This window comes from Myotis lucifugus, unplaced genomic scaffold, assembly GCF_000147115.1.
Source record: "Myotis lucifugus unplaced genomic scaffold, Myoluc2.0 scaffold_125, whole genome shotgun sequence".
Taxonomy (NCBI): Eukaryota; Metazoa; Chordata; class Mammalia; order Chiroptera; family Vespertilionidae; genus Myotis; species Myotis lucifugus.
In genome coordinates this window covers 103,782-118,211 of record NW_005871173.1, presented here as the reverse complement: position 1 = coordinate 118,211, position 14,430 = coordinate 103,782, and the positions used below count along the sequence as shown (strand labels likewise).

Sequence of the window (14,430 nt, the reverse complement as noted above, 5' to 3'; positions counted from 1 at the left end):
ATAATAATAATCTGTAAAAACAAAGAAGTTAATCATAACCTATTGCAAACTGAATGTACCAATCAAAAATAAATATACCAATACATGATCCCCTAATACCAATACATGATGCCCCTAATTTCAGACTTAACAACTGTCTACTTACTTAAACAGTCCTTTTTTTTGTATTTCTATATTTAAGATGACACTGAAGTCAGTATTTTGTTTTTTAATTATTTTTTATGGTTCTGATAAAAATATGCCATCTTTATGTCCATGCCTATATATGAAATTTTATATCCCTCATATATAAATTCTTATAGAAGAATTTGTTAAATATATTGAAATATGTTAATTTCAATTACTATTAGCATTTTTTAAAACACCATATGTTAAAAGGGCATGTATTTTTTTTTAAAAAAATTTAGTAATAATATTTAAAAGCTAGTTACCATAGGATTCTCTTTTAGTTTTATGTAATATATTAATATATTAGAGGTCCGGTGCATGGATTCATGCACAGGTGGGGTCCCTGGGCCTGGTCTGCGGCTTTCCGACATCCCCCGAGGGGTCCCAGACTGTGAGAGGGCACAGGCCAGGCTGAGGGACCCCAATGGTGCATGATCCGGTCTGGGGAGGGACCGCGGGAGGACTCCAGGGCTTGTTCAGCCCATCTTGCCCAGTCCCGATCAGCTGGACCCCAGCAGCAAGCTAACCTACTGGTCAGTGCGTCTGCCCCCTGGTGGTCAGTGTGCGTCATAGCGACTGGTTGAATAGTTGCAAAAACAGTTGGACACTTAGCATATTAGGCTTTTATTATATAGGATTATATATAGTAAATTTTTTATATGTGGTAAAATAAAAATACCATAACATATTTCTAGGCAGTAAAATTTTCATGATTGATTGCAAGGCTCCAAACAACCTTTTTACTGTAGCTCGGAGCTTCCAGGTGCATGAGTAAGTCACCCAGGGCAAACCACAGCTGTGGGAAATCAGCAAGTCACTGTCAGTTATGACTCAGCGGGAGAAAAACTGTTGACTATAATTAGGTGTGACAGTTTCTTAATGGTCAAACTTAATCACCCTTTTTAAGTTGGGTTTCATCTCTGCACATGTCACGATCTTGTCCTGAAATGTCAAAATACTGAGGAAATATATAAACACAGCAAAGAAATATAGAAATTGAATCTCAGAGCCAGCTCCCTTTATCTGTCACCCATTTCTAGAGAGGGATACTGCCTTGGAATTTGGGGAGTCTTTCTTTTTTAAAAAAATCTTTATTGCTGAAAGTATTACATATGTCCCCCCTTGCCTCCCATTAACCTCTTCCAACCCAGCCCCTGCCCCCTACCCCAGGCCTTCACCACCCTACTGTCTGTGTCCATGGGTTATGCATATATGCATACAAGTTCAATGGTTGATCTCTTCCCACACACCCACCCTCCCCTGCCTTCCCTCTGACGATGAGTGGATTAAACAGCTAGGGATCATTTCTTATAACAACGTTAACCCAGGACCATGTGCATGCACTAGCCTTCCTACATAGACATCTCTCAAGGCCCAGCCTCCAAGTCCTGAGGTCTGTAGGACAACCTGCTTTGGAAGCAGAACCAGTGATGAAAGCCTCAAGGGTGAAACACCTAGAGAACTTCCATAGCTAGAGCCCCTCCTCCCCCCACACTGCACCCAGACTGGCTTTTAGGAAGGAATCAAGATTCAAGTTATAGGAGAGGGAGGGTGAGCTGCATCTGTCCAGTATTCTCACCTGCATCAACACCTGTCCTTAAATCAGAGCCTATTACCAGTTCCTATGTAAGAATACCTGTTGGGAAGCATGAGACTTGGTTGGAAAGTTTGTAAAGAGGACATAAAAGGGAAGTGTGTGGAAGGCCGCCTGCCCTGTTTATTGGAATTCGACTTAGGGGAAACTTTGGGAGCATAAGGCGGCGACTCTCATTATTCCTTGACCTTTCCAAACAAGTCTGTGCACGAGCAGACCCCCAGATGTTTACTGGGATCCTTGTGCTTAATCCCTGATGCCCTTGCCTAGAGGACAATGTAAACACAGGAGTCCTCCCAAGGTTACTCACCCTACTGATTGTACCTAAAGATAGAAACTGCAATAAAAGGCTAAGGAGGCAGGCAATCGAGGCTGCCTGGTCCTTTGGCCAGGCCGTCCCTTAGTCTCTCTTTCACAGCAAATGTTGTGTCAGAGTAATCCATTCATCCATCCCTCAGGGGCTGCTGGTCAGCCCTGGCAAATACCCACCTCAAATTCTAGCTTCTCAAATGCTACCTCTCCTCGGTGCTGAAGCTGTCATCTCAACCAGACATTTCATATGCATTTTACAATGGGCTTGAATTCTCATAATCTTCCCTCTTGAGCCTGTTATTCTATTTTTCTTTTCTTCGTTAGTGGCATCACTGTTCAGTTGACCGAAACAGAAATATAGAAAGTACCTGTAGCTCCTGTCCCTCTGCTTCCTTTTGAGTCTGCTTCTGATAGGTTCCCTTGCAGCCGTCTGACACATCCCAGCCCTATTGGTGCTGCCCTAGAACACAATCCGTCACCTTTAACATGGGTCCTGGTAGTATGTTCCCGAATATTCTCCCATCCCCCTCTCCCTTCAACTAAACCTCTACACTACCATCAGAATATGTATCTGTGTATCTCAGGCATGAAATGACCATGTCTTTGTCTAAAACCACTGATGATTTCCCCATTGACTCTACGATAGAGACCTAACTCCTTGGCATGTTAGTCAAAGGTTTTACTAACCTGGCTCTTGGCTGTTTTCTAGGCTCACCTTCAATCCCTTCTTAAACCTTCTTCACTTATAATCCAATCAAAACCCATCGTGCTTTTAAAAGACTGCCTCTTTTTTACTACAGAACTTTTTTAAAGTTCTCTACCAGAAAATTTCCACTTCTCTGCTGATATTCAATAAAATGGCACCTCTCTTTTAGCTTCTCTGGGCCTTCTAGCCTTTTCTCTTACCTTACAGGAGAATTACTTGTTTCTGTATTTATATCCCCTTAGCACTTTCTATGTTCCTCCATTGCAATAGCTGGCACATTGCTTTGAGCTTTAGTTTACATAACTGTCTCTTCCATTGTATGACCAGTTCCTTAGGGCAAGGCCTGTTTTTTAGTCTCCAGCAAATCCTTAGCAGATTCCTCCATTCATTTCTATGAAGCATCTACTCTGCAGTAGTAAATAAGACAGCAATGGATAAGTCAGGCATGGTCCCTGCCATCTATGCTTTAACATAGATTCTAATAGTGGAAATGAATAGGCATCCAGATTTGATGATGGTGTCTTAACTAAGCTGATATTGGTGGAGATGATATATTCAGGAGTAAAATCAACAGCAATTCCTTATCACTGGTTGTGGGGATGAGAGTAGAGACCCAAGAATTCTTAGGCCAGCCAAGGTGACTGGCCTAAGAATTAGGTGAATCTTAGGTTCCATTAATAAAATTAGTGCTGTGATTCTTAGCACTAAAGAACTGAGTTTACTTGTAGGATATAATCAAACTTTACTGTACTTAGAACTAACATATACGTTCAGAAAAATGTCTACATGAATTACAGTTTTTATAATTTTAGTAGAAATATTAAGCATGCAGTTGGTAAGACCACATAATGTTTTTCTAAAAAGCTGAAATTAGAAAAATTCTTAGGATTAGTATTAAATACGTTTAAATAATGTTTCTTTAAATACACAAGGAGAACTTTAAAACTGATGTCATGATAGTTATGTCAGTTCCTCATCAACAGCATTATAAAGTAGTGTTATTATTCATAATGTATATTTTTTAGACACTGTTGTTGGTCTCAGTGAACTTTTTACAAACAGCTTTCTTGAGGTATAATTGTTCAGTGAACTTTGAATAAGTGAATGAAGGTAAACATAGGACTAACATATTATAAAATTTAAAGCACTTGCTGATAATCCTTAAAGGAATAGCCTAATTGATTAATATACTTGAAATTATAGTGACTACTCTTTTAATCAATAATTGGTAAAATGAATTAAAATATAAAATAATATTATGATTACTTCCAGAGTTGTGTAACTATGAGTTTTTTTTCATGATATAACTTCATGTCATACTGTGTTATCTAATTAAGTTTTTTTTTTCTTCTAGATGAGCAAGAGATAGTACAAAAACGAACTTTCACAAAATGGATCAACTCTCATCTGGCCAAGGTAAAGGAAACTACCAGAGTTCTGTGTTTACCTAGTTTGAGCCAATAAATCATTAAATGTACAGTATAAAGTCATGCTGCTTTTGCTGTGGTCCCAATTACTAATCAGTGATATTGTCAACCCCATCAGTTTAACTGTTGCCTACGTATAGCATTTGCTCACGTTGCTCTGGGAGAAATGAAAGGATGCCTAGAGCCAAGAGCAGCTACCCCTGTCAATTCAAGGAATCTTGAAATATTCATCCAGTTATTCCTAGGACAGCTAGGATGTGTGCCATATGAAAAGAATTGGTGCTGGATTTTCTTTTCTGTTTGTTTCAATTTGGAACAGAAAGCAGCAAGGAGTGGTCTGTCCTAAGCAAAGAATTCTATCTGAGGAGGTCATAATAGTGTCTCTAGTGCTTTGATAGGAAGTAACTGTGGTGACAGGACACTAAAAGCACTAATCATTCTGAGATTATTGACACTGACATTAGGTTGTATCAGTGACTGTATTTGTACAGTGTAATGACTGAACATAAATATTGATATAAGACAAACTCCAATACAGCTATGTTGTAATAAAATTAGAGGCCCAACGCACGAAAATCGTGCAAGGGGCTCAGCTCTCACAGCCCCAGCTTCATCCGGAAGGTCGTTTGGCCGTCTGGTCTGATTAGCATATTATGCTTTTATTATTATAGATTAATCTCTTATCTTGCTGATGAAAAATATGCAAACAAAAAAATCATTGCATTTGTGAAAATAAATACAGACAATGGGACAATTGTCTGACTTGAGTGACAGGATCCTTTGGCTGAGAGCTGTGCCTACAGTGTTCAAGGCAGAACCCTAGGAGCAGTTTTTGATAAGAGATTTCCCCAAAGTCTCTTTTATGGTTCAGAAGCAAACAAAACACGGCAATGTATTTCAGCCCAACTGTACAAATTAACTGCTTACTGTGGTGTCTCTAAGAGGCTTTGGTGACAGAAAAAAATTAGTAAGACACTTTCCCAGGCCTTGAAAAGCTCGCAGTCCAGCCAAGATTGAAGACAAGAACAATGTGTCTAAACACAGGATGAACTGGATGATCTCTCCTACAATCCCTTTCCAAAAGCCATGTGGTGAGAGGGAATTCTCTGGTCAAGGGGTGCACCCAGCTTCTACCCTAGGAACGCAGCAAATGCCTCTCATTTCTCAGGTCCTGGCCGGTGCCGGCAGCAATCACTTACACCACAGAATTAACATCCATTGGGAAGGTTATTTCTTTCTTAAATGAAAATAGAGTTATTGTTTTTTCATATTGTTAGAAGATTACATGCTAATTGTAAATAATATTAACAATACACCTCTTACAAGTGTAAAGAAAGGAAAAATTACCTCAAATCTTACAATCCTGATAGAACCATCCCTAACATATTAATCGCCACTTTTCTACACAGGGACACACGATTTCACAAAAGTGGTTTTATAGGATCGTGGTCTGTATGCCTCTGTTTCATGGGGCACATCTTTCCATGTCAATAGTCACAGAGCTACATAGTCATATTAATGGATGAATAATTTTATTATAAATATAAGTTATAAATCATAAAGAAGTAGCCTATTGATGGTCATTTACGTGGCTTCTAGTTGGTATTATACAGAACCCTACACTGAAAGTCCTTGAGCCTACATCTTTGATCACTTGTGTGATTTTTTCTTAGGATAAATTTCTAGAAGTGGGTGGATAGTCAATAGGCATATGCACTTATAATTTTAATATATACCAAGAGCTTATGTGAATGCTCATTTCCTTACACTAGTAACGGACTTTAAAGCTACAGTGTTTTCTAATCTGATTGGCGAATATATTTATAATTAATTTTTAATTTTGTTTAAGTAAGGTTGAATACCTTTGTGAAAGTTTTCAAAGTAAAATTCTTGGGACACACTCATCTATTATGCACCAAATCCTTAAAAAGAAGGGGAAGTCTGAATAGATGCCATGCCATACAGTATGTGAAGGGCCTTTGTGGAGCAATTAACTTCCAAGACTTTATTTTCAAGTCTGTTTTGTAATTGCTGTCTTATCACTGCTTCAAGTTGCTTTACATAGTGATGTGGTAACTGGCTATTGCAATAGGCTTTACCGATGTGTGTTGTTTTTTCTGGTCTCTTCCAGCCCTGCTCTGTGACCTCGCCCCTACCATTTCCCACCTAAATATCTAAGCCCTCCATTTACTGTGGAGTTCAAACCTCTTTCATTTGTGAAGCATCTCTGACCACATGCCAGACAGCGCGCCTGTTCCCTAGCAAATGCTCGGAGGATGTTAGCAGTTTCCCTGGACCTTCTCCCAGGGCCATCCCCCCCTTTCCCTGGGTTTCCTGCCTCTGGTGCGGAAGGATCTGAAATCTCTGCCCTAGTCCAGAACCTGCAGCGTAGGTGAGGTTCAGCATGCCTTAGATTATCTGGTACTGTTCCCTATCTCAGCCTCCCAGTAACACTGTGAATCACTAAGGCATGTGCTAATTTTTGGAATTTCTTTATAAGTCCCAATAGCTCTAAGCACAGTGCTGAGTACCATACAGAGATATTTGATAAAACAACAGCAAAGAGTCTATATCTTCTCTTGATTTTTTTTTATAATAGTAAATGTATTTCTGACACTGTGCTAAGTACTTCACACAGGCTACTTTACAGCCTTCATCTCCATAAATTGGTGCTGCTGAGATTTTAATCCAGACATGAATCTAAAGTCCACATGGTTTTTCCTACTTTGCACATTTTTGCATCTATTGTATTATTTTGAAAGACCAAGAAAATTATGAAAACCTCCACAACTGCTCCATTATAACCCTAATGTGATTGTTTTTGCTCTTTTTTTTTTTTTTTTTATCCTCTCCTCTGCTCCAGTGACTTTTTCTTTCCTGAATTACCTGGAAAACTGAGAAGGGAAACAGAACAAGGATACTTATACTTGTTATCCTGAACTTGTTTATACTGATGCTGTGGTATCGTGTCAAACATAGCCAAACCCACAAATTCATTGGAAAACACTTTCCTTTCCTGATGCACTTATATTGCAAAAACATTGTGAAGATCAAATTTGACCCCATTACCCTTCCTTGGCTGTTGACAGTTTTAGGACAGCTATAGAGTTAAGCTTTGTGTCTTCATCTGTGCCAGCAGATGATCACATGACCCCCTATTATCCCTCCCTCTCTTCCCCAGCTTTTGCCCACCTTCACCCCCGAGTTTCTATTTACAGCCCCATTTCTTTCTCATTCTCCCGCCCATCTCTGTCCCATGCCTGTCCATCTCTAACTCTCCCAGGCTCTCTCCTCCTCCATCACAAGACTACTCAACCTTCTGTCTCTATCTCCATCTCTCCATCCCCATTTTTATCCTCATTTTCATCGCTATTCCTACCTGTAACCTGTACCTCTAAAAGCACATGTGCTTCTAGGCTTCATAGTCTCATGGAGGTCACAATTCCATACACACCCAAATTAAAAGGGAAGCACACACTGGCCTTCCCCCTGTGGTGTGCTCGCTTACTCCTGAGAATGACAATCTCTCTCCTACAATTTTCTGTTGGCATCTACCAATAAAGGTCAGAAAATGACCCATCTCAAAAAAACTTTTCTGCTGGTACTCAAGATATTAGTCCTAAATCACCTATTACTCATGCTATATAACACAAGTTATTTTATCTCTAAGAATAAGAAAAGAGAAAAGTGCTATATTGGCAGGAAAGAAAACGCATGAGAATTTCAACTCTTTTCCAAAATGCAGGTTGTAAATCTTTTGTAGAGTCTCTGTTGTCTGAGAGCTTTAGCATAACAGTCCTGGGAATTTTTGTGGATTTAATCTAGAATGATAAACCATTTCATCCTAAATTGTGTGATCATGTCTTGCTGTTACAATACTTTCTTTAAAAATACTGTTTTTGTTAATCCTCACCCGAGGATATTTTCCCATAGATTTTTAGAGAGAGCGGAAGGGAGGGGGAAAGACACAGAGAGAGAAACATAAATGTGAGAGAGACACATCAATTGGTTGGTTGCCTGCCACACATACCCTGACCTGGGCGGGGGATTGAGCCTGCAACTGAGGTATGTGCCCTTGACTGGAATTGAGCCCGGGAACTGCAGTCCACGAGCTGATGCTCCATCCACTGAGCCAAACCGTCTAAGGCTAAAATACTTTTTTAAATTTTCTTTAAATTTTTTTAAATTAAATTTATTGGGGTGACAATGATTAATAATATTATATCGGTTACAAGTGTACATTTCTATGATACATCATCTGTACTAGTATATTGCTATGGGTGGTGGGCACACAATGCAAATATACTTTAAAGGGCAATTTAAAAGACTCATTTAGAAAGTTTTACCCTTTTTTTTCTCAAAATCTTCTTTGGAAATTGACCAATTGATGAAATTGGGAGGGTTTTATGAGGAATTTTTATTTTTGTTCTTCTCTGCTTTCTCAGTTGCTAACTAATAAACTATTTCTAATTAAAATGATTAACTCTTTTACTAATGACATTTTATTCTATTGCAACAACTCTATAAATATTATGACAGCAGTATGAAGATAGGGTGGAAATAAGAGAGCAATCTGTTTGCAAAAATATGCTTTGCAGAAAACAAAAATCTTATAAAAGTAGGAAGAAAAACAAGAACTTTCTGTGTTTTTGTGCCATTTTTAGTACACATGTAGATTATTCAACCTTGTGGATACAATTATTCATTCATTTTGGGGGGTTTGCTTTGTTTTCAAATAGAAATCCCTGTGATTCTGCAATTGTACAAAACATTGCAAATCACAAATTGTTCATATAGTGTAATAATAACAAAATTTAAAGGGTTGTATTTATTTTACATACCTTACAATTCCTTTCAGGAAAGGGACACTATAATTTTCTTCCTGTTCAAGAAGAAACCTGAGCCCTGGCCACTGTGGCTCAGTGATGGCTGTGCACCCAAGGGTTGCAGGTTCAATCCTCAGTCCTTTGTCCTCAGTCCTTTGGGGGCACCTGTAGGAGGCAACCGATCAATGTGTCTCACTCACATCAATGATTCTCTCTCTCTCGCTCTCTCTCTCTCTCTCTCTCTCTCTCCCTCTCACTTCCTTCCACTCTCTTTAAAAACAATGGGAAAAATATCTTCCGGTGAGGATTAACCAAAAGAGAGAGAGAGAGAGAAAAGAAACCTGAATCTTTCTGTTCTGTTTGCTCTGTCAATAAAAGAAGGTGTAGTGTTGTTTTTTAATTAGCCCAATATTGGTCTTGAGTAATGGTTTTTCAAAGGGAGGTCCTCATTCAGCTCCAGCTTGTCATCAGTCATTGATAAAAATGTTTCTGAACCTCAGGGCTGCCATTTATTAACTCTTACCATGTTCCATTTACTGCACTTTATCAATTTTATCTTTTATTTTACTTAATCCTCATGGCAATAATCAAATATAAGTATTATTTCCACCATTTTATAAATTATGAAGTTGAAGTTTAGAGTTAATTAATAATCTTAAGGTCACATAACAAGTGTGAGAAAAACCCAATGCCAGGGCTCCTCAGCTTGGCTGCTAACCACTGTGTTACACTCCCAGGAGTCATTTGTTTATTTAGCTCTTCATGCAGCAGATACTTTTCAAGCACCTATTTTGTGCAAGGCATCCTGGATACAGTGGTAAACAAAGGCAGGGGAGCCCATGCCATGGTGGAACTGACAGTCTGCAGAAGAGACGATCACAGTGAAGCCTGGGGGGAAAAGTCCATGAGAGGGGAAGTGTAGGGTGTCAGGGAGCACATGGCAGACACAACCAACCACCCAGGTCATCTGAAGGAGGGCATTGAACAGGCCTTCACAGGAAGAAACATTTAAGCTGGAGCCTGAGAAATGGCCGGGATTGGGTACCAATGTTTTCAAAAGTTGAGATGTGAGAACAAGTGCGGGGCAGTAAAGGAAATGGAAGATATTCCGGAATATTTGAAAACGTGGGTTCCAGGAGGGGAGTAACAACAGAGAAAAAGATCAAGATCAGTCATTAAGAGAGAGAGGCTGGAATGGAGGAAAATAAAGTTATGTTGAAGACACAGGGCTCCCAAGAGGCAGAGTGGGAGAGAAATCAAGAGCACAAGGGGAGCCCTAGCTGGTGTTGTTCAGTGGATAGAGCTTTGGCCTGTGGACTGAAAGGTCCTGTGTTTGATTTCAGTCAAGGGCATAGGCCCAGATTGCTGGCTCAATCCCCAATAGGGAGTGTGCAGGAGGCAGCTGATCAATGATTCTCTCTAATCAGTGATGTTTCTATCTCTCCGTCTCCTTTCCTCTCTGTTTATTGCATATTGAAAGAGAAGCTCCATTTATAGACACACTAAACAATGGCTATTTGAGACCTATTTTTTCCCCAGAGGACATTTTGCCAAACTATATATGTATTTCCCAGCCAACTATCATAAAAAATGAATCAAGGGTGTTTAAATACAAATATAACATTCTATTTCATTTGTTAAAATGAGAGAAAATAAAGCATAATATGTTAATTAGACCAGACAGCCGAACGATCTTCCGGACGTCATTCTGGACATCCTTCCGGACGAAGCCGCAGCAGCAGGCCTGAGGCAGAAGCGGTTAGGGGTGATCAGGCAGGCAGGCAGAGTGGTTAGGGGTGGTCAGGCAGGCAGGCAGGTTAGTGGCTAGGAGCTAGCGGTCCCAGATTGCAAGAGGGATGTCCAGAGGGATTGGACCTAAACTGGCAGTCAGACATTCCCCAAGGGGTCCTGAATTGTGAGAGGGTGCAGGCCGGGCTGAGGGACCCCCCTCCCCCATGCACAAATTTTGTGCACCAGGCCTCTAGTATATATATATATATTTTTTAAATATATTTTATTGATTTTTTACAGAGAGGAAGGAAGAGGTATAGAGAGTTAGAAACATCAATGAGAGAGAAACATCTATCAGCTGCCTCCTGCACACCCCCTACTGGGGATGTGCCCGCAACCAAGGTACATGCCCTTGACCAGAATCGAACCCGGGGCCCTTCAGTCCGCAGGCCGACGCTCTGTCCACTGAGCCAAACTGGCTAGGGCTATTTATTTTTAAGAGCACAGGTGGAGGTGAAGATTTGGAGCAGAGGAGAGACTTCCCTTTTCTCTGAGACCAGAGTGGGAATAGGAAGAATGGGCCTGGAGACACCTAAGTTCAGGATGGGGTTGAGAGGAAGATAGGAAAGGGGTGGACTTGAATTTGAGAGGATTCCCACCAAATGGTTACATGCTTTTTAGATCTAACAGAATAGTTCGCATTTTTTAATAAAACATTTATGTTGGAATATTTTTAAAATTGACAGTTCAAAGATGTTAGTTCTTTCATATGTTTAAAGTGCTTTATCTTAGGAAATTCCCAATTTTTATGCAAGGTCTGTAGACTATTGTAATTATATAGTGCCATCTTGGCCCCCAAAGAGAGCAATTAAAGATGTGTTTTCATAAAAACTTTCATGAGTTAGATTTTTAATTAGAAAAAGATAGTATAAGTAACCTTGACATTAACATTGGTTATACTCTTATCAACTGCTTGTAGTTCTTGCATTTTCTCTCATTTTAACAAATGAAATAGAATGTTATATTTGTATTTAAACACCCTTGATTCATTTTTTATGATAGTTGGCTGGGAAATACATATATAGTTTGGCAAAATGTCCTCTGGGGAAAAAATAGGTCTCAAATAGCCATTGTTTAGTGTGTCTATAAATGGAGCTTCTCTTTCAATATGCAATAAACAGCCTTTTCTCCATCCGCCTGCCTTAGATCTCTGCGGCTATTAAGGACAGGCACTGAGCACTTGAAACACTGTAATTTTCGGATGACCTCAGGCATGATATGAGCATTTTTCACTTTTTAGAAGAACTAAAAAAATAAAAGCACCATGAAAGATTAGTTAGGTTCCGTGTTAGTTTGCTAAGGCTGCCATAACCAAGTACCACATACTAGGTGGCTTAGAATGAGATGTTGGTTATCTCCCGTTCCCAAGGCTAGTCAACCACGCTCCCTCTGAGACTTTGGGTAGAAGCCTTCCTTGCCTCTTCCAGCTGCTGGGGGTGGCCTGCATGATTTCACATTCCTTGGTTTGCTGCGTTGGCTCAGTCCTGCCTCTGTGCCTCTCTGTGTTTGTGTCCAAATTTCCCCTTTGTATAAGGACACTAGGAATCGTGGGTTAAGACCCATCCTGAGGGCCTCATTTTAACTTGATTACGTCTCTGAAGATTCTGTTTCCCAATAAGATCACATTCTGAGGTACTGAGGTTAAAACTTTCACATGGCTTGGGGGGGGGTGGGGAGGGGGGCGCAATTCCTCTGATTCTAGGTTCTATTAAGAGTACATTTTGTTTTAACCAAGTAACATTCATACACTTCTTTAAAAGGAACACTTCTGACTTTCTATATTTTTTTTCAGTAACCTAGGCTAATATGACTTTGATTATATTCATAAAATATCATTTTGGGGGCTGCTTTGTTCTTCAATTGTCTTTCCACCAACAGTGCCTAAAGCTAACATGAAACACTTTCAGGACTGAATTTTCTCCCATCTGTTTCCTGTATACACTTTGGTGGAATCATTAATGAACTAAGATGAGGAGAAAAAGAAGCAAAGAGCAAAAGGGAAATGTAATAATTCACCCCAGAAGCCATTCTTTAGTTGTTTTTCTAAGGCTACTGTAGTTTGGTAATCCTAAACAGACTGATAAATTCATTCTTTCCAAATATGTAACTAAAAGGCTTTGAAGGAAAATTATCATTTCAAAACAAATAGCAATCATTCACTTATTAATAGAATATTAATTTATTGATAACATAAGTATAGTTCTAACAAAGCTTATGCAGATTAATAAACATTTTGATAATATTTATCAAAGTTCCTTCTTTTAGAAATATCTTATTTATTTGTACATTCATTCAATAAATATTTTAAGGTGCTTTTTGATGCTCAGCAATATTCTAGGTACTGAGAATGTAGCAGTGATAAACACATAAAAAGTACGGTAATGCCTTCATTGTGGCACTTATATCCTAACTAGAGGCCCAGTGCATAAATTTGTGCACTGGTAGGGTCCCTAGTGGCTGCCAGCAGTGTACTCCCTCCCTTCCCCCAGCCAGCCCCGCCCCCTGGTTGAACTCCAGGACGAACTCCTGGTCGAGGGGACAATTTGCATTCTATGCTTTTATTATGTAGGATTATATAGAATGGGGGGAGATGGATGGTAGAGAAGACTATTAGTGGCTCTATTGAAGGTAGATGGAGAAGGATCCAAGACAGAAGGAGGGAGGTGAATTAGAAGGTTGTTGAAGTCATCCAGTCAGGAGACCAGTGTCTGGAACCAAGACAGAGCAGTGCAGGTGGTGAGCGGTGGTTGGATACTGGATGAGTTTTGAAAATAAAGTCAGCAGATTTGTTGATGGATCTGATTTGAGGTATGAAAAAAGAAGTTAAGAATCACCCCAACTTTGTACTGAATCAAACAAATAACTTGAGGAAGATGTTTCTTTGTTACAAAATGAAAAGAATTTTATTCATGTGCAAATTGTTAAGAGCAGAGCTTTCCAAGCAGATTTAAAGGTGGGCTGGAGGGCAGTTACCGCCTTTAGGACATTTATTCGGAATTGAATGAAGTAATTAAGGAAGTGGAAATGATTGCTCTATCTGTCATAGGAAACAAGAACGGGAACTATCTTCTCACTTTTGCCAATGAGAGGTGGAAAATAATCACAATGGTGCTTTTATAAAGGGAAAGAAAGAAAAACAGATTACACATAAAATTCTTAAATTACTTCACCTGGTTTCTGGAGATATTAGGAAAATCTAATTTGATTTTCTGAATAAAGCAAAAAAGAAAACACAAACCTTTTAGATATGGAGTTACTTTTATTTGGCTACTGTCTGTGGTTAGCACCATGATTTTACCGATCTGGTCTGAGGCTCCTTTGGCATTTGTTTGCACATTTCATGTGGTGGGCTCTCTGCCAACCTTTGGGGAAGGTAATTTGCTCCACATCTGTTGGTCAACCCCTCTTCCCTTCCCACTCTCTCTGTTCCTGTTGTTTACCTTGTTGCTCCCACCCATCCGATAACCATCAGAGCGTGCAAACATTCTAGACTGGTCCTGGTTGGGATTTTTTCCATATACTGTCCCTTAGCCTGTGAAGTAGTTCCTACTTGACATTTATATAAACCAGAGGGAGTGGTTTGTGGCTCTAAGAGTGCTGGGCCAT

General features: G+C 39.6%; 1 protein-coding gene across 1 annotated transcript in view; it reads left to right on the top strand.

Annotated features, from left to right (window-relative positions):
• Positions 1 to 14,430, top strand: part of LOC102416882 (nesprin-1) — a gene marked incomplete at its 3' end in the record, with an annotated part of 177,120 nt that overhangs the window by 59,359 nt on the left and 103,331 nt on the right. Inside the window, exon 3 of the mRNA XM_023758190.1 lies at positions 4,135 to 4,196. Within this exon, the coding sequence (XP_023613958.1) occupies positions 4,135 to 4,196 (62 nt within the window). The remainder of the gene's footprint in view (positions 1 to 4,134; positions 4,197 to 14,430) is intronic.